General features: G+C 40.3%; 1 protein-coding gene across 3 annotated transcripts in view; it reads left to right on the top strand.

Annotated features, from left to right (window-relative positions):
• COL9A1 (collagen type IX alpha 1 chain) overlaps positions 1-26,127 on the top strand; it is a 72,983-nt gene that overhangs the window by 14,267 nt on the left and 32,589 nt on the right. For 2 of the 3 annotated variants that reach the window (XM_074895838.1, XM_074895837.1), the window contains exons 1-13: positions 7,282-7,414; positions 8,639-8,713; positions 9,259-9,294; positions 9,404-9,466; positions 11,942-11,995; positions 12,613-12,648; positions 17,925-17,948; positions 18,254-18,307; positions 20,000-20,053; positions 21,740-21,772; positions 21,863-21,919; positions 22,630-22,683; positions 23,984-24,037. In XM_074895838.1, the coding sequence (XP_074751939.1) occupies positions 7,343-7,414; positions 8,639-8,713; positions 9,259-9,294; positions 9,404-9,466; positions 11,942-11,995; positions 12,613-12,648; positions 17,925-17,948; positions 18,254-18,307; positions 20,000-20,053; positions 21,740-21,772; positions 21,863-21,919; positions 22,630-22,683; positions 23,984-24,037 (666 nt within the window). In that variant the 5' untranslated portion in view covers positions 7,282-7,342. Of the gene's footprint in view, positions 1-6,636; positions 6,715-7,281; positions 7,415-7,456; positions 7,478-8,638; positions 8,714-9,258; positions 9,295-9,403; positions 9,467-11,941; positions 11,996-12,612; positions 12,649-17,924; positions 17,949-18,253; positions 18,308-19,999; positions 20,054-21,739; positions 21,773-21,862; positions 21,920-22,629; positions 22,684-23,983; positions 24,038-26,127 lie in introns of those variants that run through there. The other variant, XM_074895836.1, reaches the window with a different exon arrangement.

Genomic DNA, 26,127 nt, shown 5'->3' with positions numbered 1-26,127 from the left:
TTCAGGAGAGCAGACTCTCCTCTTCAGAGATCTGCTTGGCAGAATAGCATGGGATAAAGCCCTGGAGGGAAGAGGGGCCTAAGAAAGCTCGTTAATGTTCAAGAATCACCTCCTCCAAGCTCAGGAGCAATGCATCCCAACAAAGAGGAGTCAGGTAAAAATGCCAGGAGACCTGCATGGATGAACAACTAGCTTCTGGACAAGCTCAAACGCAAGAGGGAAGCCTACAGAGGGCAGAATCAAGGACAGATAGCCTAGGAGGAATACAGAGAAATTGCCTGAGGAGCCAGGGATCAGGTTAGGAAAGCCAAAGCCCTGATAGAATTAAATCTGGCCAGGGACATCAAGGGCAACAAAAAAGCTTCTATAGGTGCATCAGTGAAAGACTAGGGACAATGTGGGCCTTCTCTAGAAGGAAATGGGAGACCTGGTTACCCAGGATATGGAGAAGGCTGAGGTACTCAATGACGTCTTTGCCTCAGTCTTCACCAGCAAACATTCCAGCCACACTGCCCAAGTCGCAGAAGGCAAAGACGGGGACTGGGAGAATGAAGAACCACCCCCACTAGGAGAAGATCAGGTTTGAGACCATCTAAGGAACCTGAAGATGCACAAGTCAATGGGACCTGATGAGAGGGTATGGGCGGATGAAGTGGCTAAGACGCTGTCCTTCACATTGGAGAAGTCCTGGCAGTCTGGTGAAGTTCCCACTGACTGGAAAAGGAGAAACATAATCCACGTTTTTAGAAAGGGAAAAAAGGAAGACGCAGAGAACTACAGGCCAGTCAGTCTCACCTCTGTGCTCAGCAAGATCGTGGAGTGGATCCTCCCAGAAGCTATGCTAGGGCACATGGAAAATAAGGACATGATTGGTGACAGCCAGCGTGGCTGCACTACGGGCAAATCATGCCTGAAAAATTAGGTGGCCTTCTACAGTGGGATTACAGCACTGGTGGATAGGGGAAGAGCAACTGATGTCATCTAACCGGACTTGTGCAAAGCATCTGACACTGTCCTGCAGGACATTCTTGTTCCTCAATTGGAGAGACACAGATTTGACATATGGACCACTTGGTGGATGAATTGGCTGGATGGCCGCACCCAGAGTTGTGGTCAGTGGCTTGCTGTCCAAGTGGAGAGCAGTGGCGAGTGCCGTTCCTCAGGGGTCGGTACTGGGACTGGCACTGTTTACATCTTTGTTGGCAACATGGACAGCGGGATTGAGTGCACCCTCAGCAAGTTTGATAATGACACCAAGCTGTGTGATGCGGTTGACATGCTGGGTGACTCTTCCCCTCTACTCCACTCTTATGAGACCCCACCTGGAGTACTGTATTCAGCTCTGGATACCCCCAACATAAGAAGGACATGGACCTGCTCGAGTTAGTCCAGAGGAAACCATAGAGGTGATCAGGGGGCTGAAGCACCTCCCCTATGAGGACAGGCTGAGACAGTTGGGGTTGTTCAGCCTCGAGAAGGCTTCAGGGACACGTTATAGTGGCCCTTCAGTACCTAAAGGGAGCCTACAGGAAGGATGAGGAAGAACTGTTGATCAGGGAGCATAGTGATAGGATGAGGGCTAAAGGTTTTAAACTGAAAGAGGGAAGATTTAGATTAGATATAGGAAAGAATTTCTTTACTGTGAGGGTGGTGAGACACTGGCACAGGTTGCTCAGAGAAGCTGTGGCTGCCCCCTCCCTGGCAGTGTTCAAGGCCAGGCTGGACGGGGCTTTGAGCAACCTGGGCTAGTGGGAGGTGTCCCTGCCCATGGCAGGGGGTTGGAAATAAATTATCTTTAAGGTCCCTTCCAACCCAAACCATTCTATGATTCTATGATTTCTCGAACGGTTTATGGAGGGCAAATTTTTATACAGGTTTACAGCTGCATTATATCTTTTTATTTAGATAAAAAAAGAAAATAACTCTTTTTTTTTTTCCTAAAAGTAAATCAAATGACCCACTATAATATATAAGTAATACAAGATATATCATAATTTCAAAACTGAAAAGGAACTTACTTCCTAAATCATGTTTTTGTTATAGAAAGGTAAGGGCCTTCATTTCTTACTGCCTAAAGATTAACTGATGATAATAAATTGCCTTATTTTCTGTGATTTCAGAGGCATTACCCTGATTTTCTCATAATAGACAATAAACACTTTGCTAGAAGTGATCCTTGGTCATTATTTAGTTGATAGTTAACACTGCAAACTAGTTCAGGGCAGCTACATGACTTGTAATGTCTAAGAGGAAGCTGCTTATCAATATTTGCTGAACATGGACTAATTTACACCATAGAACAGACTGTGTCTGTAAAAAGTAATTTCTCAGGTTTTTTCACCCTGTGAAATCTCACATTCAGAAGGCTGAACTCTTGCTATGGGAAGTCAGATAACACCGGAATTTGCTGTACTCTTGTAAGGCTTTGAAAAAAGATGCAGGGAAGGTGAAGCTCTAAAAACCCATTACAGAGATATAGGAAAATGGATAAAATGCGTTTGAAGTAGCTCTAGAATGAGATATGTTTAAATATGTGTAGCTTATTTTTGGTCACTTAACAAATGTACGAACAGCTGGTAGCAGAGTTCCTTTAGAACAAACATAGATATCATTGATGAAAAATTGTAGAAAACCTGCACGTGAAAATCGCTTAGCCGAGTTGTACTTCCTCTGAAGGGATGTCTTCCTCTAAGGCAGCAATAGTCCAGTGGGATACAGGGAGCCCATTTTCCGAAAAGGGCCCTACAAATGTGCTCTGAGGGACACAGTTTTCCTTAAAGCCTGCTTTATTACTGCTACATTTATTACTGCTAAATTCTTCCCTGTGACTAATGCTATACTGAAAATACATCTTACTTAACCTTCACCTCTCTCATCTAAAGTTCTAATAAGACAACTGAATTGCATAGCTGATATGGAGATGTGCAAAGTTGGGAGCATTCACAGGCGACTTCCACAGAATTTAGGACAAAATAGTGAACGGACAGACATAGCTAATCCAATTATATCTCTGCTGACTAAGAAATTAAGGTGAAACAGAAATCCCATAGGAATCTTGGAAAATGGATGTCAGAAATACTAACCTATGGGTTTTAAACACCTGTGGGTCTTAAAAGATTACATTTTAATAACTGCTTTATGATTACCCCTGATTTATCTCAGGTTCATTTCTGAGAACTTTGTGCCTGTACTTCCTCCTTAATAGCACATTGTATTGATATTGATAGAACATCTACACAAGACATCTTCAGAATAGTGGCGTCCTTTAAATCGCCTTAATATAATCAACAAGATCATTGTGAAATACTGGTGAGGGATCAGGTAACTTGACAGCAAGGCTAGGACATATTTGCCCTTCTCTCACTTCTCCTAAATCAGTGGGAGGCCAGTCAAACCTTTTACTACCTTGCCAGAAAACAGTTTTATTTTTCATTTTAAAATAAGTCAAACAGGTGTCATCTCAATTTTTGTTCTATATAGACTCAAAAGAGTAACAAAAGTTCAAAGCAAAAAATTTACAGAGCAACCACAGTTTATTTTTTTTAAAAAAAATGCTGCCTGAATAGGCAACTGTGAACTAAGAAATGTCAAATTAAAGCTGCATGTTCAAAATACATCAACCGCTTTTACATTCATATTATGGTACAGTGTTTTGTAAATAATGCTAGGTATTTTTTCTGCATAGGATGCCTGCCTCATTTATTCAAACTTTTTTGTGTGTCTTAAACTTACAAGAGTACTAGGGCCTTACTTAATGCTCAACACTCAAATCCCATCTTGGACAAAACAAAGTGATTGGTTTTCTTTTTGGCTATGAAAGAATGTTGAGAGAAAACATATGAGACACTAAAAGGATTTCCTGGCTCAGTGAGTCAAGTTCCCACTGCAGCAAGCAATCACAATTTATCATCTCATTAATAAATTTATTTTTATTTTAATATCAATTGGCTTCAAACTTAAAAGATGTATATGCATTTGCTAGTAGTATTCTCTTAGGACACTGATCTTGGCACATGGACAGTCATGCATCAGAGTCTAACACAACCCAGTAATTAGCATTTTGTCATCTCAAATCTTCCTCACTTTAGTACATAAGCAAGAAACCAGACACACACACACACAAAACCACAAAAAAAGAGGCAATGATTATCTACATAAAGACCCCAGAATGTGCTGATGCAGATATTGACTGCTGGTGGTATGTCTTAAAAGTAATTTTTTCAGTGTTCACAGATTTTGTACCACGTTATAAATTGAAAGCACAGCTCAAGACCATTGATTTCAGTTACAGTTGTTACTGATCAGCCTTTCTGCATCACCTGTACCCAGGTATGTCATTTCAGACATCCAATTCCCTCTTCCCGCCCCATGCAGAATGCTCTCTAATGTGGCTATTTTGACTGCAATAATTTGTCGACACGATATAAGAATTATGAAGCAAAAGCAGACTCATTCAGTGGCATCTGCCTGCCTTTTCCACAAAGCCATCTTCTTTTTTACCACCTTTCGTCCCATTTACTTCCAAACTTAACAGTTTCTACAGTACGGGAACCATTTCCATAGCCTTGTTCATTTGGTCTTGTGAATGAGAGAAGAGTTCTAAGCAAAGAAGTGTGGAATCACACAACTTCAGACTACATATAGATAAAATTTGTACAGGCAACCTTAATTATAGTATTTTGTAACTACTGAATGGATGACTTTTCAATTTTAATACTACTTAATATAGTTTTAACTTAATATTAAACAGACCAACTGAAAAAGTAGAAATTCTGTCACTTAAAACCACATCTGTCTTAAGCCAGAAATAGGTTATTATTTAAATCAGAAATTGATTATAAACTGCTTTCGAGCCAGTTTTGGACCTCTTTACCTCTGCAAGAGACCTTCAGAGGTGAATAATGTAGAGACTCAGGACTCAGAATCCAGTTGTATGGTGTGAAATAAATTATCATATAGGTATCATTTGATCCCATTTTTATAAAACCTCATCTTCTGGTTCCAGATATCCTCTTATTTTTATTATTGTACTGCTCTCTTGTAGTATTATAGTATACGTTCAGTTCTTTTAGATGTATATTCTGACATTTAGTTGTCTATTATTAAGGACTGGAAAAGGCTTTAAAATGAGAATTGGATAAAGGAGGTAGAGGACTGACTCACAGATAGCGGTGTCAGATAACAGGTAAAAAACCCAAGGTTACTGCCTCTTTTGTGCTCTAGTCTCAGCACTCTGGAAACCGTAATGACTGCAAAGTAAACAGAACAGTAGAGATGTTATAGTGAGGATTTCAGGAGTGGCAGCACTGAAGCAGTGAAGATGAAAGCAAAAAAAAAGAAAAAAAAAAAAGCAGCAACTTGTGGATATGTGGGTGTCTTGCAGAGATCTTCAGACTCAAAGCATTTATTAGCACTAGCAGTCAGTATGCAACTAAGTCAATGTAAGGATGGTGGCAGGAGAGGAAAGCATCTCAGATTGACAGTCTGCATTCTGCATCAGTTATGGATTGGGACTGAAGAGAGCAACGAGATGGCCCAGAGGGAGCACAGAAGGCAGACAGGAAGCAGAGAGCGTTATATTGCAGGAGGGATGGTGGGGAGCTACTTTAGTTCAGTAGAATAAGAAAGACTCAGAGAAGCAAAGAAATAAGAAGTGAAAGCCCCTGGACACACTTCTATTTTCAGTTTCTCAGAAAAAACAAATCAGTCTTTTCCACACCAGGGCTGTATGTTGTAACAAGAAAAAAAAAAAAAACCCAACTGAACTTTCTTTCCTCGCAACTCCTCAGTCATTCATAATGAGAAGTAAGGAATAGAAGTCTCCAAATTTTATCATCAAACTGAGAAATCTCTGGATAAATCACTCAGTGGTTCATAAGCCAAGCTGATAATATGTGCAATGGGAAAGGGAAACAGCCCAACCCTTTAAAACTTAGATACAATAAATACGCACAATTTAATATGCTTCTGGTACTTAAAATTCCATGCGATGCATTATTATCAGCAGATACACCTCTGAGGCTGTATGTTTGAGCTACTCAATGATTTTCAACAGAGGGCATGTTTCTTAATCTATAGAGCACATCAAGTGAATTTCTGTTGCAGCTTCTGAAAAGAGGTTTACCTTGATCCTGTGTTGTTTTCCAGTGCCAAATGTTCAAAGAAGATGTGAAATTTCACAGATGTGTATTACTCAGTTGCAGACTGTTGCCAGTGTGCATACGATCCCGCTTTTTTAACTTCTCACACAGATCACGTTTCTGTCCCCAGACCTACCATTTTTCATGGCCACAACTATCCACTTTGAGAAAATCTTTTTGTGTGTCTAATAAAACAACCATATAGCATGAAGAAAAATACCTGTGCACATGTAAAAAATGATGACGAATCTCACCTTCTCTTTAAATCTCTCGGCAGGTTTATGTCCCCTCCTTAGAAGATCTCCACAGTTAGGGGTGGGGGAAAGCAGGGCGCAGCACTGCTCTTGGACTGAGCTCTCCGCTACACCCGTAGTTATTATCATTAAATACCTTTCTTTTAAGACATGCCGTTAGCTGACCAGTGTTTCTCCTATTACACCCTCGGCCAGCGTGACCCCCCTGACCCGAATTAACGTGATCTTTATCTCCTTTCCAGTTCGAAATCCAGTGGATGGTGATTCACTGCGACCCGCTGCGACCCCAGCGCGAAGGCTGCGGCGAGCTGCCGGCCCGGGTGAGCGCCCGGCCCCGGCCCTGCCCCTGGTCCGGGCCCTGCCCCTGCCCCTGCCCCTGCCCCTGGCCCAGCCCCTGCCAGGTAGCCACCGAGTCCTTGCCTGCTGCCTGCCGGCGGCAGCCCACAAGAACCACATTTTTTCTCCCCCTTCCTGCCCCGAGATGCCTGTTTTTACCATACCTGCCTGGAATTTGGTGCCTTTAGAAATCCACACCCCCGAGCGGCTCCAGCCTCATTTTAACCCTTCCGTGACTTACTGTTCTACCCCCCCGCTGCTTGGGTGGGCGACTTCTGAAAGCTGTGCCTTGCAGACGGGAGGGATTTTGGCAGCCGCCTCCCCGCAGCTGCCGCCTCCCCGCAGCTGCCGCCTCACCGGGGAGCCTGACGGCGGGAAACCCGTGGCAGGGGGTGGGGGAAGGTGAAGGCCGGTGCCCAAAGCAACAGCAGCAGGGCGAAGGGTTAAGGCGCTGCTGGCATTCCGTCCTCCCCTTCCCAGCCTTCAGCTCTCCTCCAATCCCCGCGACCCCCCCCCCCCCCCCCCCAGGCGGCAGAGCAGCCGAGAGGGGCTGCAGCCGAGCTCACCTTTCGGCCGCCGGCCCCACAGCCGCAGGCCGCTCCCTCCATCGCCATGGCCCGGGCTCTGCGGGGCCTCCTGCCTCTGGGGCTTTTCCTGCAGGTTGTTTGCCTCTGCCTGGCTCAAGTAAGTTTATTCTGACTTTGACTCTGTTTTTCTCCCTCACAGATAAGCCAGACGGTAATCGAGGTAAGTGTGAGGGAAGGGACGGTGCGCCGTGCTTCAGGGTCACGGTGCAGGTGAAGAAAGGCTGAAGGCCGCTCTGTCATGCCCTGGCACCGACCCGCTGGAGGGTTTCCGACCCTTTTCATCCCCCCCGAGTAGCTGCAGCTGACCCTGACGTGGTGCTGGCAAAGGTGAATTATCCACAGGGTGGTGGGTGCCGTGTGTGTGTGCTTACATGGTGCCACTCAGCAGGCATCAGGCAGGCCTGGTGACATGGTGGGGCTTGAGCTCCATCTATGACTACCCCTGGATGGATTATTACTGGGAAGACTGGTGTGCGGAGGAAAGGCATCCAGAGCGGCAGTGCTGTAGGGAGCGAGGGGCCAGGCTCAGGGCCCCAGCCAGACCCGGGCCAGCCTCCTGCTCACAGAGCACCGTTGTGGGGCCGTGGCCGGAGTTTGCTCTGAGGAGAACAGAGCCCCCCATTATAGGTACGGAGACCTGTAAAAGCCTTTCTCTCGGTTTCCACAGGCTGGTGGCGCCTCCCGCCTCCCCCTCGGGAGCCTGGTGCTTTGAGAAAGCGCCTCTGTAGATGCTAAAGTAATCCTGAGGAACCAGGGGAAACCACTGAGCCTGTCAGAGAAGTAGGGAAAGTGTTGTTTTAAATTTTCTTCGCTAGCACGAACTCTTAGGAAGACTGCCTCCTTTGTGGTGGCTGAATGAGTAATTAGAGTAGGTTAGTGAATTTCAGTGTTTGATTCGCCAAGATCACTCTTTTTATTTCTATTATTAATTCTGTAATTTCTATCCTTAATTCTATTTATTCCTGTCATTGCCATACAGCGCTCAGATCATGCTGGATCAGGGAGTTGAGCCCCCTCCACCCTTGCCCTGGCCCTGCCAGCACTGTGGGGTGCGGGAGGGCAGCTGGTCCAGCGAGGGGGGTTTAACACCTCGTCCCTGTTCTGCCCATGTCGGGTTTGTTGCTGGTCATCACAGCGGCAGCTCACAGAGGATATAGGGCTTGTGGGTCTTGACATGCATGGGGTGAGGACCCAGCTCCTTATCACAGCAGTGACCGCCTGACTAACCCATAGAAGCTGTCTCTCATTGTGCCAGTCCCCCCGATTGGCTCTCGCATGTTTACCAGGCTTTAATTGCTCCTTTTTTTTTACTCCTTGTCAGAGAGGTCTTCCTGGTCCACCAGGCCCCCCAGGTCCACCAGGGCCACCAGGAGTTCCCGGTATCGATGGTATTGATGTAAGTGTTTCTGTGCCTTGCCAAGGAAATAGGAAATGCCTCCATTGTCCCCACTGTCAGCATTGCCCCCGAAGTGTTTGAATTTCGCTGCAGATACATGTAGGAGTTTACGGGTCTCATACTCTAGTGGGCTGGGGCAAGGGGAGAAGGTGGCCTTTCAGATTATCCCTGATATGCAAAACACATGATTATTTATTTTATGTAATCAGCATCATATTATGTGATTATTTGCCTTAAATGGGGTGTAGGAGTTTTATAGGTCTAATCTCAAAAGGGATTACATAGTATCACTCATACTAAAGCACGATAAAGATCTGTGGCATTGTTCCTGATAGTAACTACTATGTATTTTTCATTCCTCTCAGAAGTTTCTGTGGTTATTTCTGTTAGTCTATAATAGAGATCCTGTGGATTTAATATTAATTTCCTGTAACAAGAATCAGTTTGGGATTATTCCTGATAATCTGTAGATCAGTTGTTTTCATGAGGGACAATAAAACATTGCTGTAGCTCTGACTAATACCTTCCTTTTCATATCTTGTTAGGGGGAGAGAGGTCCGAATGGCCCCCCCGGTCCACCGGTAAGTGATTTCAGCTACTTTGCATTTGTTCATGTGAGAGAAGAAGTTTTGAGTTTTGTTTCTGCTTCCCTCTTTGAAACATGCTTAAATGTCCTTTTAAATCCTGAAGGGTCCGGATGGGGATGCAGGCAAACCAGGATCCCCTGGCCTGCCTGGAGAGCCGGGAGCTGATGTGAGTACAGTTGATTTTCTGGAGTTCCCTCTTCTTTTTTTTTTAAAGGAAAATACTCGGTGTTAGTCTATTTCTGTAGAAGCATGACCTCCTTTTGAGGTCTCTGGCTTCCTCACAGCTGCCAATGAGTGCCAGCAGTGTGCGCGGCGGAGAGGAGGTTTTATCCAAGCTGGAAGGTGCTCTCTTGGCTGAGCGCAGCCGGGCTGCGGGCGGCCGGGGCAGCAGCTGAGGAACAGCGAGAGGGCTGTCGAGTGCTGCCACCCAGCTCTGGAGCCGGCGGCGGTGCTGCGGGGAGGAGGCCGTGCCGCGGCCCCTAGAAGCAGCCTCAGGTCTGGGCCCCGCTCAGTGTGGGGCGGAGAGCTGGGCAGCGAGGGCAAGAGCAGGATCCAAGGCCAGGCCTGGGCCGGCGGGGCACCGGCGGCACCGACAGCCCGGGCCGCGGGCGGGCCCCGAGCGCGGAGCTGGGGCCCAACCCCGCGCGGGGCGGCCGACAGGGGGCGCCCGCCGCTGCTCCCTGAGGGCCCCCGGCGCCGGCCGGCAGGGCGGGCCGGCCTCTTCCGGGCCGCGGGTGGTTCATGGCCGAAGGGGAGGTGGAGGGGTGGTTTCCAGTGATTTTCGGTCTCCTAAACAAGAGAAAATAGGAAGGAAATCAATCATTTAGATCAGCCCCGTGGGCCTGATGTTAAAGTGAACAGTTATATCTTTACTAAATTGAAGCTTAAGAATGAATTTTAACTCAGTTTCTGAGGAAAAACTGTGATTTCTGTATAGCTTTACTCCAGACAAAACCCTCCAGACTTCAGCCACTGCAGAGCCCTGCTAATGTATCTTCCTTTTTCTGTGGAAAATAATAAAGAATAATAAAGTTTCGACATTATCTTGTGTTGATGGCCTGTTAGGTTGTATCTCTTGAATAAGTTAGTGGCAATAGAAGCACCTTCATACTTTTTTTGGAAACTCTTCATATTTCTCTCAAGATTAGTGTTTGAAAGCATTTTTTGCTCTGAAGCGAGATTGTTGCATTAATACTTAGATCTTATGCTAGGAGGCAGGCAAGCTTATGTTTAATTTATGTGATACTACGTAAGTGGTACAGTACTTTTATAATTTAAACCATCAAAAATAAAGATGACACACAACAAACCAGTGGATTAGAGAATATTGCAAATTATATATAAAAAAAAAGCCTAATTGGGGATTGCAATACTGTTAGATGTTAATCTCTAATTTGCTTTTGGAAAGAGATTTAGTGAACACAGAACTGAAACTGTTAAACTGTTCGGATTTCCAGTCTGTAAGAGTTTGCCATGAGTGGTATCCCATACCACTTCTTTTTTTCGTGAAAACAGTACAGAACCACAACCCATTTGTACATGTCAGAAACCCCTAAGCAGATCTTTAAAAATCAATGCCTCTATAATTTTCACTTAAGGCATGGTTTTGTTTTCCTTGACAGAATTCATGGTAACACAATCAGGTGAAACAATGTTTTAAACTCAGCTCAGCTTTTGATATTTGTTCATATTTGCATATTCCTCCATGCTAGTGGATTAGTGAAACTGTACTAGAACACTTGCTCTGAAATGGTGAGCCATTTTTATTTTCACTTGAGGACAAAACGTGGGACCTTGTTGTACTTCCACCATGCATTTAGCTTTTAATTGGGGATTTAGAAGTCCTCCTTCCTTTTTTAATTGGTGAGGCAGTTCTGACTTTTTAAATCTTGTTTTTCTTTTACAAACTACTTCAGTGTCAGGCTTATCAGACAGAGTAAAGATAGTGTACAGTAATTGCCTGTAATGATCAAGTAGGTTTTCGAAGCAAATTATCAGAGAAAACATCCCTTTGGATGAATGCTGAATTGCTGGAAGTGTACCAAAAAGAAAAGTATTGGATAAGGTAAAAGCAAGACTTTTATCTCGATATCTGGAAATTTCTAAGCCATATAAGCTGGTTAAAAATTTGAAAACAAAAGAAAAAAAAATCCTCCAAATGAATTTGTAGGTATAATATCATGATTGCTTTTTAATTTCAGCCAGTTAGACAAGTGTGATTCAAAGACTAACCTCAAATCCAGCTTGGCATCTTTTTTGTTTTATTTTTTTTTTTGTCAATTAATGGTTTATTTGAAATGGAACACACTGACAGTTGTTGCTTTTAACCTGAGCCATGAACTAAATTAATCAATCTCCAAATGAAAGGAGATAACATTTTGTGAGATCATGTGTTTAGTTTATTTGTGATTTTACTGAGTAATTTTTGAAGGGCACGTATCACAGGCACTGAGTTTGTCACCAGAAGTTAGTACTTTGAACTTGGGCAGTTCTATTTGTACATGTAAATAAGTATTTGAATTGTAAGTCTCCTGCAGTTACTTATTTAATAGCTTATTATTTTATGTTTTAGAAGGTTTTCAGTTGTGATTAAGAAAACCATGTAACCTTTGCATTAATATTATGTACATTACTTCCAAAGGGATTCACAGGACCTGATGGCTCACGTGGAGCCACAGGACCAAAAGGACAGAAGGTAAGAACAAAATTATGCATGAAACTGAGATTTATTTTTTTTTTTTAAGCAGGATTTTTGTTTCTCTCTAAGCAACTAATGAGATGTTGCAGTCTTTCTTAACAATATTAAAACATCTATAGAATACAGAGCCATTGGTCCCTTTTCACACAGTACAAAGCAACTTCCATTCCCCCAGCCAGTAGTAAGGAATGGTGGCATTACACTGATGACATTAAGGATGAGCATCTTCAGTAATAGTGAGGTTCTTTCCATCTTGAACTGTAATTATGTCATAGTAATATGCAGTGGGAACCAGAACAATGCACCTCACTTCATCAGCAATCAAACAAATGAAATACACGTCAGAATTCAGAGTAACCAGCATGTTTGAATTTTTTGGGGGGGGCGGGGGGGGGGGATTGGGGGAGGGCCTATGGCTGTATCTTTTTAATATTGAGAAAGTCTTTTATTTCTATCGTCTCACTGAAACCAACATAGTGTTAACAAAGTGAATAATACTTGCAGAATATGTCCACTAAATTATACCCTACAAAAGGTGAGAGCATCTTCCTGTATGTTGTTTACAAAATTTTATGCAAATGCCTCTTGAAAAACTCAATTTTTATCTTTTAAAGGGTGAACCAGGAGTGCCAGGTGCTCGTGGACTTCCGGTAAGTAAGACATTTAGTATCTGAAGAGGCTTTTTAGACCTTAAGTATCAATATAAAGGATTCTTACCGTTAAATGTAATGAAGAAAAGCAGAAACTATTTCTGAAGTTTCAAAGAACTCATAAGATATTCAAGTAGTACATTAAGGAACCTTAAAGTGTGCAGGTATTACTGAAAAACATATTTGGTTTGTATGCTGTAGAAAAGAAAGGAGCGTGTGTGATGTGGTCACAAGTGTTGGATTCTACCGTTGTTCTCCATCTATCTGTGAAAATTCTGTAGACACGGGAAAGCCTATGTTTCATTTGCATAAATTAGTCAGCAGTTATTCCTGTTTCAGCTCCTTGCCATGTGTTTAAATGGAATCACTGCGGTGTAAATGCTGTGTGGGACTGTCTTGTGCTATACGAAAACAAGGCAAAATTTGATAAAAGGCATGCGAAGAGTACTGTTCCAGATGACACTCAGATGGGTTTAGCGTCTGTCTTTGAGGGCTGAAAATAATTGTGAATTTTAGGAATTTTACAGGGTTGAGGGAGTGTTTGGTGGTTGGCATGTGTAAACTTAGATTATGTAGGAAACCAGGAAAAACCTCAAAGAGAATGAGTAATGGAACAAGATGCCTGGTGTGAAATTGCAATAGGGCTGGACATAATTTCTCCAAAATTAATCTAATTTTTAATTAAATTTTAATTATTGGAATTAAGTAGAAGAGGCATTATATTGTGATATAGCACTCCTTGCTGTGAAATTCTGTGTCTTCAACTGTATACTTGTATTTTTGACCCCATCCCATTAACTTTCATTAAATTTATATCAAACAATCATTTTGATAATTGACCAGAGAGGAAATCATAATGTTCTTGAAGACATTACATTACAGACATGTTCAAACTTAAGATGAATTATTCTGTGTGGTCATTTACATTTAATTTTCATGGATGCTGTTTCTTACCAGAAAATCTGGAATATAAGTAACACTTTTATAATGGCTGGTCAACCTATAGACTCAATATATGAGCTAAATTTAGTCACAGAAGACAGCAGAACAGAGGTAGCTTCTAGGTAGACTGAAAGCCCTACGTTTTTATGTTAGAGGTTTGAGATTTTTGTTTGTTTATTTTCATTTTTTGATGTCGAGTAGATGGGGAAATAATTTCTGGGTCATTTGCAATGCATTTTAAAATGTGTAGCTGGAATGAAGAGATAGCTTAACTCTGTCAGATATGTTACATAGATGATATGGAAAAACATGATATGGAAAACATGAAAAGAACTACTGTGGGAGAGGAAGAAATGGGGAATTAAAACAATTACTGAAAGACTAGATTAAAATACTGTAGTATTTTAGCCTGTCAACTGAAATAGAAACTGATTTACGGAAAATATACATGCTTTTACCTCACCATTAACAGATTAATGTGAGAAAAAAATAAGAGCCTTCAGAAAAAGTGGGTATATTAAATATACATAAAGAGGGTTAATCTCAAGTTAGAAGTGGAGATGATGCTATTGGAAAGCACCAGGCTGGACCAACTTGTCAAGACAGAATCCTGATTCCATTCAGAGCAGCACTTACATGATTCAGGACCTTTGTGACCATATTTTGAGATTGTAAAAACAATAAATCTGATGAGATTTTGGACCATTGTTCAAAGTCCAGTAATTTTCATTTACTCTGAGACTTTCTGTCTTCAGGTGATAACGCTTCAGTGAATGTCAGTAGGGATTGCCTTTGGAGTTGTTCTGCCTCAGCTTGATAGGCAACTGGACATTGTATTTAAAGGTGAATCTGCAGGAAAATTTGCAATCAGGAAATGAGAATTTTTAGTTATTTAAAGAAAAGGTGGATATACTTAGTCACCTTGTTACATTATCCTTGTAATTATTAAGGTTAAGGTTAATCCTTACACCTCACATTTTAGGAAGAAGCCTAGTGGTTGATTTCGTAGCTCCATGGTTGTTAACCCATACATGCTGAATCCATATGGAAAGATTAATACTCAAAATAAATCTCTTGGGTAAATTCCATTTATACAGGTTTTCCTTTTGATGAGTGACTTTAAGCTGCTGAAAAAATAGAGCAGTTAGTGGAGGTTTCTCAAAATGGCCAACACTGGCCATCTCAGTCTTAGTGAGATTAAATTTAGAGAAATAAAACCTAATTAAAATAAAAAAAAGAAGGGTAGAAGGGGTAGTGCTGGAGTGTGATGGTTCTAATTCTCAGATTCAGAGACTGTTTGAGAAGCTGTTGCTACAAGCATGAAGTAATGAGGCTGTTTAGCCTTTGCACGTCTTTGGTTTGATCCCTGAGACCTTGTTTACTAGAAGCATAATGAGAACAATTAGAGTCTGCATAGCAGCTACATGATTGAGTATTTAGGTGTAATTAATGCACTTCTTTGAATTCAGTCAGTGGCATTTTGCAAGTGGAGTAGTCTCTAGATGGTTATCCAAAGACTTAATTTCTCACGAAACCCCCTTGCTTAAGTTGTTAAAATGCTCAGTGCAAACAAAGTCAGAAGCCTTGACTACAACAGTAATTAGTTTTAAATTATCACTGTTTTTCAAGCTCATCCAGTGGAATTTAATGGCCAGGTTAGGACTTCAGGGTAAGTGAAAGGAAGAATGTTAAGTATCTAAAATTTTACGTACAGCATTTGCTTTTCTGCTTCTTCTTCCCTAGAATGTATCCTGGCAATCTTCAGTTATCGTCTTTTATTGTCCCTCTCCTCTATTTTTTCCTGCTTCATCATTCGGTTTTATTTTATTCTTTTTGTCTCATCTCTTATGTGGATAGTCTCTCAAATGACAGATTTACAAAATTAATAGAATACTTCTGATTAATTCAAGTAATTTAGCAGCACGTATGCTGATGTCTGTGATCTGGCCCCAGTAAATGGACCTGCAGCTGCTACATTGAGTGCATGTATGGCACTCTTCAGTCCATTCTCTTGTTTAAGTTCCCTCTAACTTTTCCATTAGCTGTTATATTGCTAAAGTTACAGATCTGATATATGGGTAGGATTGTGTGTATTTAGTCACAGAGAAATTGAAAATATTTTAAGGTCTACTAAAGCACAGCTTCTGGCGCAGGGTACACATTCAGATACTGGTATGTGACTCTTTATGGTGGATGGCAGCAGGTCTGTGTTGATGATGTGGAGGTACTTACCACATCTACAGGGTGTCTCTGATCCAGGTGGGACAGATAAGCACCTCCAAAGCAGGGAGCAAGGCATCTGGGCATGTAAGGCCGCAGTCTCAGGCGGTGTGGAGAATCTTCCCCTTTAGGATACAGAGGCAGGAACATGGGCAGCTGGTTGGGATCATTAACTGCTCTGTGTAGGTCCTTACTGGCTGATTGCCCTGGAGATCTCAACACTGCAACTTACGCTGCATGTTCATGGCCGGAAGAGTGGAGTAGCTGGGTAAGGGGGAGGTATGGACTGCTGGGGCACAGCCCTGGTTTAGGAGGGTGAGGAGGTGAAATGGAATGGGCAGAGGCAGGAACTGGCTTTTCCTAGGCCTGTGTGCAGGCTGGACGCAGTAGCTGTACCTGTTTCTTTTGGTATCACTGACTTTCCCTGCTACTGTTAGGGGCACATTAGCAAGAGGTACTCCAGTGGGAACCTGCAAGTAGCCAGTTTCCTTCTTTTGGAGGCAGGTTATATTATAATATTGGATATGCGATGCAGTGAAAGTTTGGTTTGTATAGTCAAATATAGACACATATAATACGATGAAGTACAGTAAGGGAGTGTTAAGTAATAGCAAAGGAATTATGTGGGTTATGCTGTTACCGTAAAGGCTGGCAGAAGAACTCTCAGACTCGTTTTGGAGTTTCAGAAAGGAGGCATTCTTTACTGCAGTGCTGGGCACACAGGCGAATAGCTTCGCAAAGGTTAGCTCCCCCATATCTGTAAGTGGCAGCTAATATACAGTGAGATTATACATATTCATAACTTTTCTGAGAAATGAGTTACATAGGCATTAGATGTCCTGGAACTAATTACATATCTGCATCTTAATTACGCATGTGCTTTCTTGCTGAGTTGTGGTCTCCAGGGGTCCCTGGTGGTCGTTGCTAGTCTTCCTCACCATGTCTGCTGGTTGACCTCAGTGCTCACACATGCTCACAAAGGTCTCTTTAGGAGGTGGTGTGTCTTGAGCTGCTTTGTTTTAATTTGTCCTGACATTGCTTTTGTTATCTTCAAGAATAGACCCCAACTGTCTTATTTATTATTGTCTTATCTTCAAACCCCTTCTTCACTAAAGCACCAACCTTCAGCTGTGTCTGCACATACCAGAAGCTACATTGACACTGATCTAATTTGTTCTCAGTAAAAAAAATGTTTTAGCAAGAAGAAAAAGCAAGTTAAAAAAAAAAAAAAAAGTTAGCAAGATGTTTTGGCTTACAGTGCAAGGTGAAAAAGTTTACCTTCTGCTGTGTATTAAATGGTTAAAATTGAATGACTCTGATAAATGTTGAAATTTTCCCTGTGTTGGTATACCAAGTTTTCTAAAGACAACCTTGCAGATACAATTCTGGTATGATATTCTGTGACTTTTAAACTCCACTCCACTTTATTACATCAAATCTCCTAAAGATTTAATTACGTTTGTGATTTTTATATGCCAGTGTTTCATGCACATCATTGACACTGTTCTCCATAAAATTATCCATTTGCTTTAGTAATATAAGACTGACGGATCTGTTTTCTTAGAGGCAGTGTATTGTTCAAATCGTCAGAAACACATTTGTATCTTGGACACTTCTCATTAAAATGATTCAGAGCAGTACTGATGGAAAATGTAAACAGGAGCAATTTGGTGTTCTTTCTGATTACCAAAAAGCATTAATTTAATGGATTTAGACCTCAGGGAAGCACTGGCAAAAAAAAATAAATCTCTTATTATCAATTTAAATGCACTGTTAAATGGAAATGGTTATAGCATAGGTATGTTTATCATGGTAGTTGATAATTAGCTAAACCCAAAGGCTTTAATGTCTTCATTCCTTTGTGGAACTATATGTGTTTGTCAATATGTGTAAATAAATGCTACTGCAAGGCAACTTAATTATTTTTTCTCCTGATATTGATTACTTAATAAAATTGACATTTAACGTTAGTTAAGTAAGTTTTCAAAATGATTTTGCAGAATCAAATAACAGGTTTTTTGTACCTCTTTATCTCAAATACTCTGTTATTGGCAAACAGCTTGACTAGGTGTGGAACCCTCCCCACGTCTCTGACCTTTTTTCATATTTCACAGGGCAAGGGGCTTCTTGGACCACCTGTAAGTGTCATTTTTGCAATTTATAAATATACTGCTTAATGAATCTGCTTAAATATTCAATAAAGCTATTATACTGTAATAAAAAGTAATTCAGTGAAAAAAGAGTGTTAATCCTGATATTCTATGTCTATTATGCATGCTTTCTTCATGCATGAGGTTGCTTAGGTCTATGGTGTATGGGGCAAGAATACTGATGCCTAAAGGCATAGTTTGTTGTTTGAGAGAATTACATGTTCTTACTCTTTGGATGCTTGTTATAGAGGTATTCTGTGGTTTAAAAATGCTATTTAACTTGGTTGTTATAGGGTCCAGCTGGTGCAGCAGGACTTCCTGGGGAAGTAGGTCGTGCTGGTCCACCTGTAAGTACTATTATGTTTGGTGAAAATGTAGATGTACTCGATTGCTAGAAGGTACTTAGAGAAAAAAAGAATAATTCCTGTGCTGTCTAAACACTATTTGGGTTATAACAGCACTTGAAAACATGCTCTTTTTCTCTGCAGTGATCACTGGTAGAGGAAAGATTGTATTTGAAGCTCATCAGAAGTAAGGAACAGTGAATGGCCTAACTTCAGGACCACCCGTTATATTAGAATTAAATGTTTCATATAGTGTCCTATACTCTTACTTCTCGTATTCAAGAAAAGCTAAAATAAAAAAGCAAACCTGCCAGAAATACAGGAAATATAAAACTTAACATTACATGCAGACCTTTAGCTTTACTTCTGTCTTCTCACATGTACATTATGGTATGTGACCACATGGTATTTCTGTTCTCCATTTGCATATCTGTGAACATGGCAATTCAGTATGTCTTAGTATCATTTTAAGTGTGACTCCATCTATGACCTTACTGCTAAACTGTGCACTCAGACACACTGTCATATTTTGACTCCATGCTTTACCACTGAAATGGAAATTGAAATCAATTGTTAATTTTTTTACTTGAAATCTGAAATAGCAGTAAAATTTTGTTTAATGAAGCCTACTTTTTAATGCATACTTCTCCTTGTGTGTTGTGCTCAGTCATATAAATTAATATGAAAAAAAACATTAAAAACTGCCAATTTGTTTCAGATGATCCATCTAGCTCACTGTCTTGTCTGTAGCAAGAGCAATAATGGATACCTAGCGGAGTGTACAGGCTATTTGTAAAATGACATTTTTCTGTCATACTGTCCCAGATTCTAGCAGTTGACAGTTCAGAAACTGCCTGAATCAGAAATTGCATCTGTGCTGCCTTTTTTGAAAGCTGTATGTGACCCTATCCTCCATTAATGTAGTCTGTCCCTTTTTGAATCCATTTTTATCACAGGCTTCCACAACACATTGTGGTAATGAGTCCCACAGTGTAATTATACACTGTGTAGAAAAATTCCTTTTTAGTTTTTTTAAACCTATGGCTCTATAGTTTGTGCATTGTGAGAATTAGTGAATAGTTTCTCCATCTTCATTTAATTTATGATTTAATAACATATCAAAAATAATACTGAAATGACAGTATTAAGTTAAAAGGGGTCCCTGTCAAAATATTAGATTTATTGTAATTAAAAGCATTCAGAAAAAATAATTTGCAGAGGTTCTGTGTTGTCTTTACTTCTGAAAACACCAGACATCAAAACTTCACAAACAGGAGGAGATAGTAACTTGGTAAATTCATCCTGGGCTCTGAAAAAGCATTTTTTTTTTTTTCCTCTCTGATTTGGGCATTTTTGCCTGTTACTAGGATTCTTCTAATTCAGAACTTAATTAGCAGTTGTAAGATAGAGGAGTGCATAGATGATCCTGTGGACAGATGTTACAGATTTCTAAAGCAGCTGGAAATATATTGGTTTTTTATGGCTTCTGTTCTACAACATGGCTCCCATTCTACTAAAAAAATCCATTTTCCCATTCTGTTATGGGACCCATGTTGCAGGTTTATGTTTTAATTGGCTACCTAGCCTGTCCTTCTGTAGCTGCTTAATTTGTCCCTGTTGTTGTGTAGTATGAATGTGTAACTCCTGGTTGTCATTATTACTGTGAATCAACAAAATTATTTTACCCTTTTCTAGGGAGATCCAGGAAAAAGAGGGCCACCGGGGCCACCAGGGCCACCAGGTCCTCGGGTAAGTGATTGCCTTTAATATGTGCTGATGTCTGAATTATGTATTGTTGCTGCTTGAACAAAACTTCTCAAGTCCTACAGCTGAGTACCAACTTTAGGATTTTGGCAGGATGTATTAATTCATAATGTCTAGAGGCCTGTGTTCAAAGCCAGAGATACAATTCATTTATTCATATCAACATTTGATCTTCTGTTTAGAAGGCAAATTTTTATGGTTATAAAAGATAGTCTGAAATGCAAACTGTGTAACTTCTGCCATGATGTCTTCCTGTTTCTGCAAATGGTCTTAAACTGTAACTTTTACATGTTTTAAACTTCCCTATGAATTACAGTATTACTGTAAAGGTAGTTTTTGTTGGTCCTCGCTGGTAGTACTTCAGCAGAGGTAGACTCTTCTCTGTTAGGAGAAAAAATTCGTATTGGCTTATGAGCCAGAAATATATGCTTCCAGGTTGGTTAAGTTCTAATGTCTTTCTTGCAATCAAGACTGCTACTTGGAAGGGATAGAAGAAAGCTTTACACCAGTGCTTTGCCTCTCTAGGGGCATGTCTTCTTTGAGACTCCTGGGAGGAGGAGTCTGTGTTATGCCTTTGTCTTGTGGCTATTTACCTGCCCAGAAAGATAAAACAGAGTGTGGCAGACACATGGGAGGCTGGGTGCTGTGAAATGCAAACCACTGGGAGTCATGTGTCATACTAATGTCTTTTTAAAAGCTCTACTGTTCCTTTGCTGGACAGACCCTAAATCCATATGCTTTATTTATGCCGTGTTTCTTATTTTCACCAAAGTTGCCAGAGAATTGGCAGAGGTACTGTAAAAACTGTGAATGGTAAAGTGGAGAAGAAAGGAAACAAGTAAAACCAAATTCTCAGTAATGGCATATGCTGCTTCTATTCTTTGACAGTTTTGTCCTTTCTGGATTTCTGAAGTGCCACAATTCCACTCCTGGTGATGACATTATGGATCCAAACATACCCTCAGCTTTTTTTAAATCCTTCTGTATAACAGGAGACCAGCTCATTCCTTAAACTCCCATGTGCTTCTCTCTGAAACGGTGTGCTCCCTCCCAGTGGGCTTTAGAGAATCCAGCTGCTGCTGTGGAATCATATTTCTCCTTGTTGGGCTTTAAGCCTCCTGTTAGCTTCCATCAAATACTTGATTTAATATGAGGAATGATCTTCTCCCCCCCCCAATCCATCTCGTACACTGATCTCTAGTTTATTGCAGTTATGTTAATGGCCACACATCTGACTCATCTACCCATACTTACGTTGTGGGAAGATTATTTTCTCTGTGAAGGTCTGAATCTTTTGCTGAATGGTAGTAAGTTGGAAAAGTAGAAGCGGTCCTTATTACAGAAATTGTCTTTGGTTCTGTTGGAAATTCATGGGGTTTGGATATATTTGTTCTATATTTAATAGAAAATATGTTTTAGGGAGTTTAAAAATGAAAAGGAATATTTTATTTTTCAGAAAATTTGATCTAAGTTAGAGGACCGGATTTTGCAAGTGTCTGCAATCCTACGATAAAATCTTACAGTTTAGGTGCTTTTCATGTTGGTTGATTATAGTTCTGATTCCAGGTTTAGATAGTAGTATTTTCTGTTTTGTCTAATGTCTGTATTGTCTAATGATTCAGGTTTGGTTATTTCTCTTTTACTGACTTTGATTAATGTCATTTAATTTAGGGAACAATTGGCCTGCAAGATGGTGACCCGCTGGTAAGATAGTTGTCCATGTTTTTTTTCTTAAGTAATCTCAGACAACCTTATTCAACCTGTGTAGTAGTAACTATGTGGATGTTTTTCCAGTGTCCCAATGCTTGTCCACCTGGCCGCCCAGGACATGCTGGCTTAATGGGAATGAAGGTAAGAGAATCTCTTTGTTCAAGCATTCCTAACAGAGATCCTGTCTCAAAGCACTAGGGAGGGAAATTGCTGGCTTACAAAAGGGCAGTTCACTGTTAATTTCAAAAAAACATTGCATCAGTGTGAATACTTAGGGTTATTTCAACTCTTGACTGCCAAAATAACCTCTACTTGTTGAAATCTCTTGCTGCTGCTGTAATCTTCAGGGTGAAATTTCTGTGTTGTCCTGAAGGGATTAGAGTATGATTAGAGCTTCATTCACTTTCTGGACCATCTGTAGTCTGACTTCAGAAACTCGAAATATTCCCCCAAGTCTTTAGTATTTTGTTCTGTCTTTCTCTCTTTCTGGGAGACCTAAATTGAAATTAATACTTTTTGAGTCTCATTTTAGCTGTTTTTTTTTTTTTTTAAATGTACTTGCCAGTTTCTAAGAATACTCTTGGCCTGAGGAAATTGTTGTGGGGTAACATAAGAAGAAATACTAACCTGCCTAGAAATACAGCCTTGTTAGATTCAGGAGCAGATCTTTTTGAACATGGTGCTTGATATGTGGTGTTAACTAGATAGGTGAGGAAGCAGTGGTGTATGGGGATTGCAGAGGGAACAACAAGATAGTTATGAGGAGTGTCTGTCTGTTTTGCAAAACTCAGTATTTTAATTTTGAATAATATATCATTATTTATTTATTTTGTGTTTTACCTTTTTTTTAGGGCCAGAAGGGTTCTAAAGGAGAGTCTGGTGAACCAGGAAAACAAGGTTATAAGGTAAAAAAAAAAAAGGGGGGGGGAGGGGGAAACTGCTGTTGTTTTTATCAAGCTAATAGTAGTGTTGCCTCTTATTCAAAAACAGTATTATATTTTGTTAGAACTATTAATTATTTTACCAGTATTATATTTTGTTAGAACTATTCATTATTTTACCAGAATGCATGAAGAGATACTATATATCATGATGTAACCTAGTCTTCATTCACCTGTACTTTGTGGTTTTTATGATTCAGAAGTCAAACTACTCTTGCTTTTTATTATGATCATTCAATTTAATTATTACAGAACTCATGGCAAAAATTGAAGTAAAATTTATTAATTGGGAAAATTCCAAACATTTAAATGCAGAAAAATTCTCTGGATTTGCCAAATACATTGTTCTGTGGCACAGATGAGTAGTAACAGGAAGAATGAGATAGAAAAATGTTATTTAAGAGGGAAAGAACACAGTATAAGTGCATAGGCAAAGAAAGATGGTAACTATATTAAAGAGGCCAAGTCTGACTCAGCTGGAAGACTGAAATGTGAACTCTTTTAAGGTGTTTCATTTGAATGAACCTTGTTTAATATTGAAATATTTGTAAGAAAAGTTGTGAAGATTTACACTGCCTTGGTCCATGCTTCAACGCTGGAAGAAAAACAGCAGAGAAAAATTTTTTTAAAAAAAACCTGCTCTCTATTCCTAAGTGTATTGAAAAGAATATTAATTTATTAGAAACAGCTAACGTATTTTTTTTCTTGGATGTTGAGCTGTTGTCTTATGCTCCAAAATCCCTTTTTGCAAATTAAACTGGCAGTAAATACTGTTGTTCTATTTGTTTGCACTATCATTGTAGGTTAGCATCTAATCAAACAGGGATTTGACTAGATAAGGCATTTTGCCATTTTAATTTAAAAAAAAAATCTGAAGTGCAATGTGGTATTACAATGCAGAGCTACTAGCATATCCAGTCTATTCACATACATGAGTATATCTTCATTACACTTCACTCTAAAAAACCAAGAAAACCTAAACAGATTAACATCAGAAAAAAACAAGGGGTGGCAGATTAAGAGTAAAATAATATTATTCTTCTTTATACGGGGGTTGCTTTGAAATTAACCTTATGACTGCTAGTTGAATGGAATGTGAATGAGTATCTGTCTATGTTCTGAGGAAGTAGTGTGGCTTCCTTTGGATTTCCTTTAAGCAGGATATGGTGACAGAAAACAGTAAGTAATAAATGTACCTCCTATGATGAGAGAGCAATATGCATGGCATGGATTAGCTACAGATGTATTCCTCTTGCTTTCCCAGGGTGAAGAAGGGGACCAAGGTCCCAGTGGTGAAGTGGGAGCTCAAGGCCCTCCAGTAAAGTATTTCTTCTTAAATAGTGTCACTCATTTGTTTTGTTATGTCTCATCTTTTTTTCTTCTTACTGTAAGGAAACATATTATAAAATCTCCACACACCTTTCTCTTTGTTCTGCCATATTGTCTGTGAGTGAAAGCAGAATTATTTTAAGTCTCATCAAAAAGCTACATTATCGCTTGGCACAAAGCTCTATATAGTTCTATGGAAAGGCTTATTTTTAAAATATTTTGTGTCCTAAATTTTGTGTTGTGCTTAGATTGTGCTTATAGTTGAGGGTTTTTTTGGTGTGTTTTTTCCTTGGCCTTCTTTCCATAATTTTGATGACTGACTTCATCCTTGCAAAACAAGTGTTTGTTTAAAACATTGTTAACTGAAATTCAGGCTTAGCTAAGACATGAGGATGAAGTAGCAGCCACTGATGAACAGATTGTTTTTTACCCTAAGTTTTTTGCCTTCTTGCATGCCAAAGAAGCTCCTTCAATCACAGCTATGATTTTGGAATTATTTTCTTGTCCTGCTTTGCTTGACTTCTTTGTGCTGGCACACACCTCCTAGCTTATTTCCTGGTGAGGAGCTCTTCTTATGGTTGCCACAGCTGAACAGGCAATAGGGAACAGAATAAAGGGGTTATTCTAAGTAAGAGAAATAGGCATAGGCATAACACATTTAATTTCTATAGTTTATTTTCTGATGGGGTCTTAAGCTTTTTTCCTGGTATGAAACTATTTCTTTAATGCCATTGGTGTTCAGATGTGATGCTATACAGGAGTTTACCTTGATGCACATGACATCCAAATCCTAAATTACAGAATTCTCTGTGAATATAAGACAACATAAACCTCTGGATTAGGACTTGAGAAAGATAAAGAAGAGACCAAGGAAAGGAAATGGTTTAATCCTTCTTATGTTTGATACTGAAAAAAGCATCTCTGGCACCCTGGTGCAGAGAAAGTACTTGTGTAAGATGCAGCTTCTGCTGTCTGGAGAGCCTGTCGGGACAAATTCATTTAACACAGTTTGGTAAGGTTCTTCAATCACTGTGAAATAACACAGTAGAATTAAAAAACAATTGGAGATTGACTTTCCTTTCCCCCTACCTTTTTTTAAATGAATTATTAATTCCACTTCACTGTTTCACCAGTTGATGACCTTACAACCAAGCTTTAAAATAATTGCTTATTATTAAAATGTAGGATTTGTAATATGAAGAAAGTGATGTCAGATAGACAACCTATGGAAAGAGGATAGACAGCGCTTTAGAGGCACAGATGGAGAGGCTGTGGACTCTTGTATTTTCTTGTGTGTTTCTTACGTAAACAAATGTAAGGCTCAGATCCACAGTAGAGATTAGGGATCTGGTCATCACCTGCAATCTGACACTTTTATGTAATGCATTGACAAGAAGACTTGCATAAGATAGCCACCTCTGGGAGAGATGTGGCCTTTGATAGAAAGTAGTGGGTACCTCAGGGTTCCTACTTCCATCTCTGATCTTGGAGCAAGGATTAGACTGTGGGTCTTTCCCTTGTTGGGTTGCTGTAGTCACTGTTGCATTATCATAATTTTTTTCCTCATGTTTTGGGCTGACAGAACTTTAAATGTTCTGTGCAAAGTTACATCTAACTGTGTTAGGAGCAAGTAAAAGGGCTGCTCATCTAGAGTCTGATCAAGGAGGAGGTTTGCCTATGCTGCGCTGAAGTGCCTGTAGCTGTTTCATGAACACAGTTGTAGGGCATTCTTCTTGTTGTAGGACAGACATGTTATAGCTGAGGATTTGGTCTCTCTGCAGAGAGGAGACATGTCATGTAGTTTCAGTCTCTCAGGAAGAGGATAAAATTGTAGCCAAATTTCCCATGAGACTGTACTTTGAAGGAAAGGGATGATAGTTATGATGCATCCTGCTGTACTAGGATGTCTACTCAGTCCAGCCTCTCAGGTATTGTGGGTGTATAAACTTAGCACTTGTATTCTTAAAAATGCTTATCATTTTGTCTGTCTCTAGAGTTCATGAACTCTGATGGTACCTTTCTTTTGCATCTGTCCTATACCCCACTTAAGACAACATAGGACTTCTGCAAATCTGGCCT

Source organism: Athene noctua, chromosome 1 (assembly GCF_965140245.1).
Source record: "Athene noctua chromosome 1, bAthNoc1.hap1.1, whole genome shotgun sequence".
Taxonomy (NCBI): domain Eukaryota; kingdom Metazoa; phylum Chordata; class Aves; order Strigiformes; family Strigidae; genus Athene; species Athene noctua.
The sequence above is the reverse complement of the archived record's forward strand: the minus strand, read 5'-3'. Positions and strand labels throughout refer to the sequence as shown.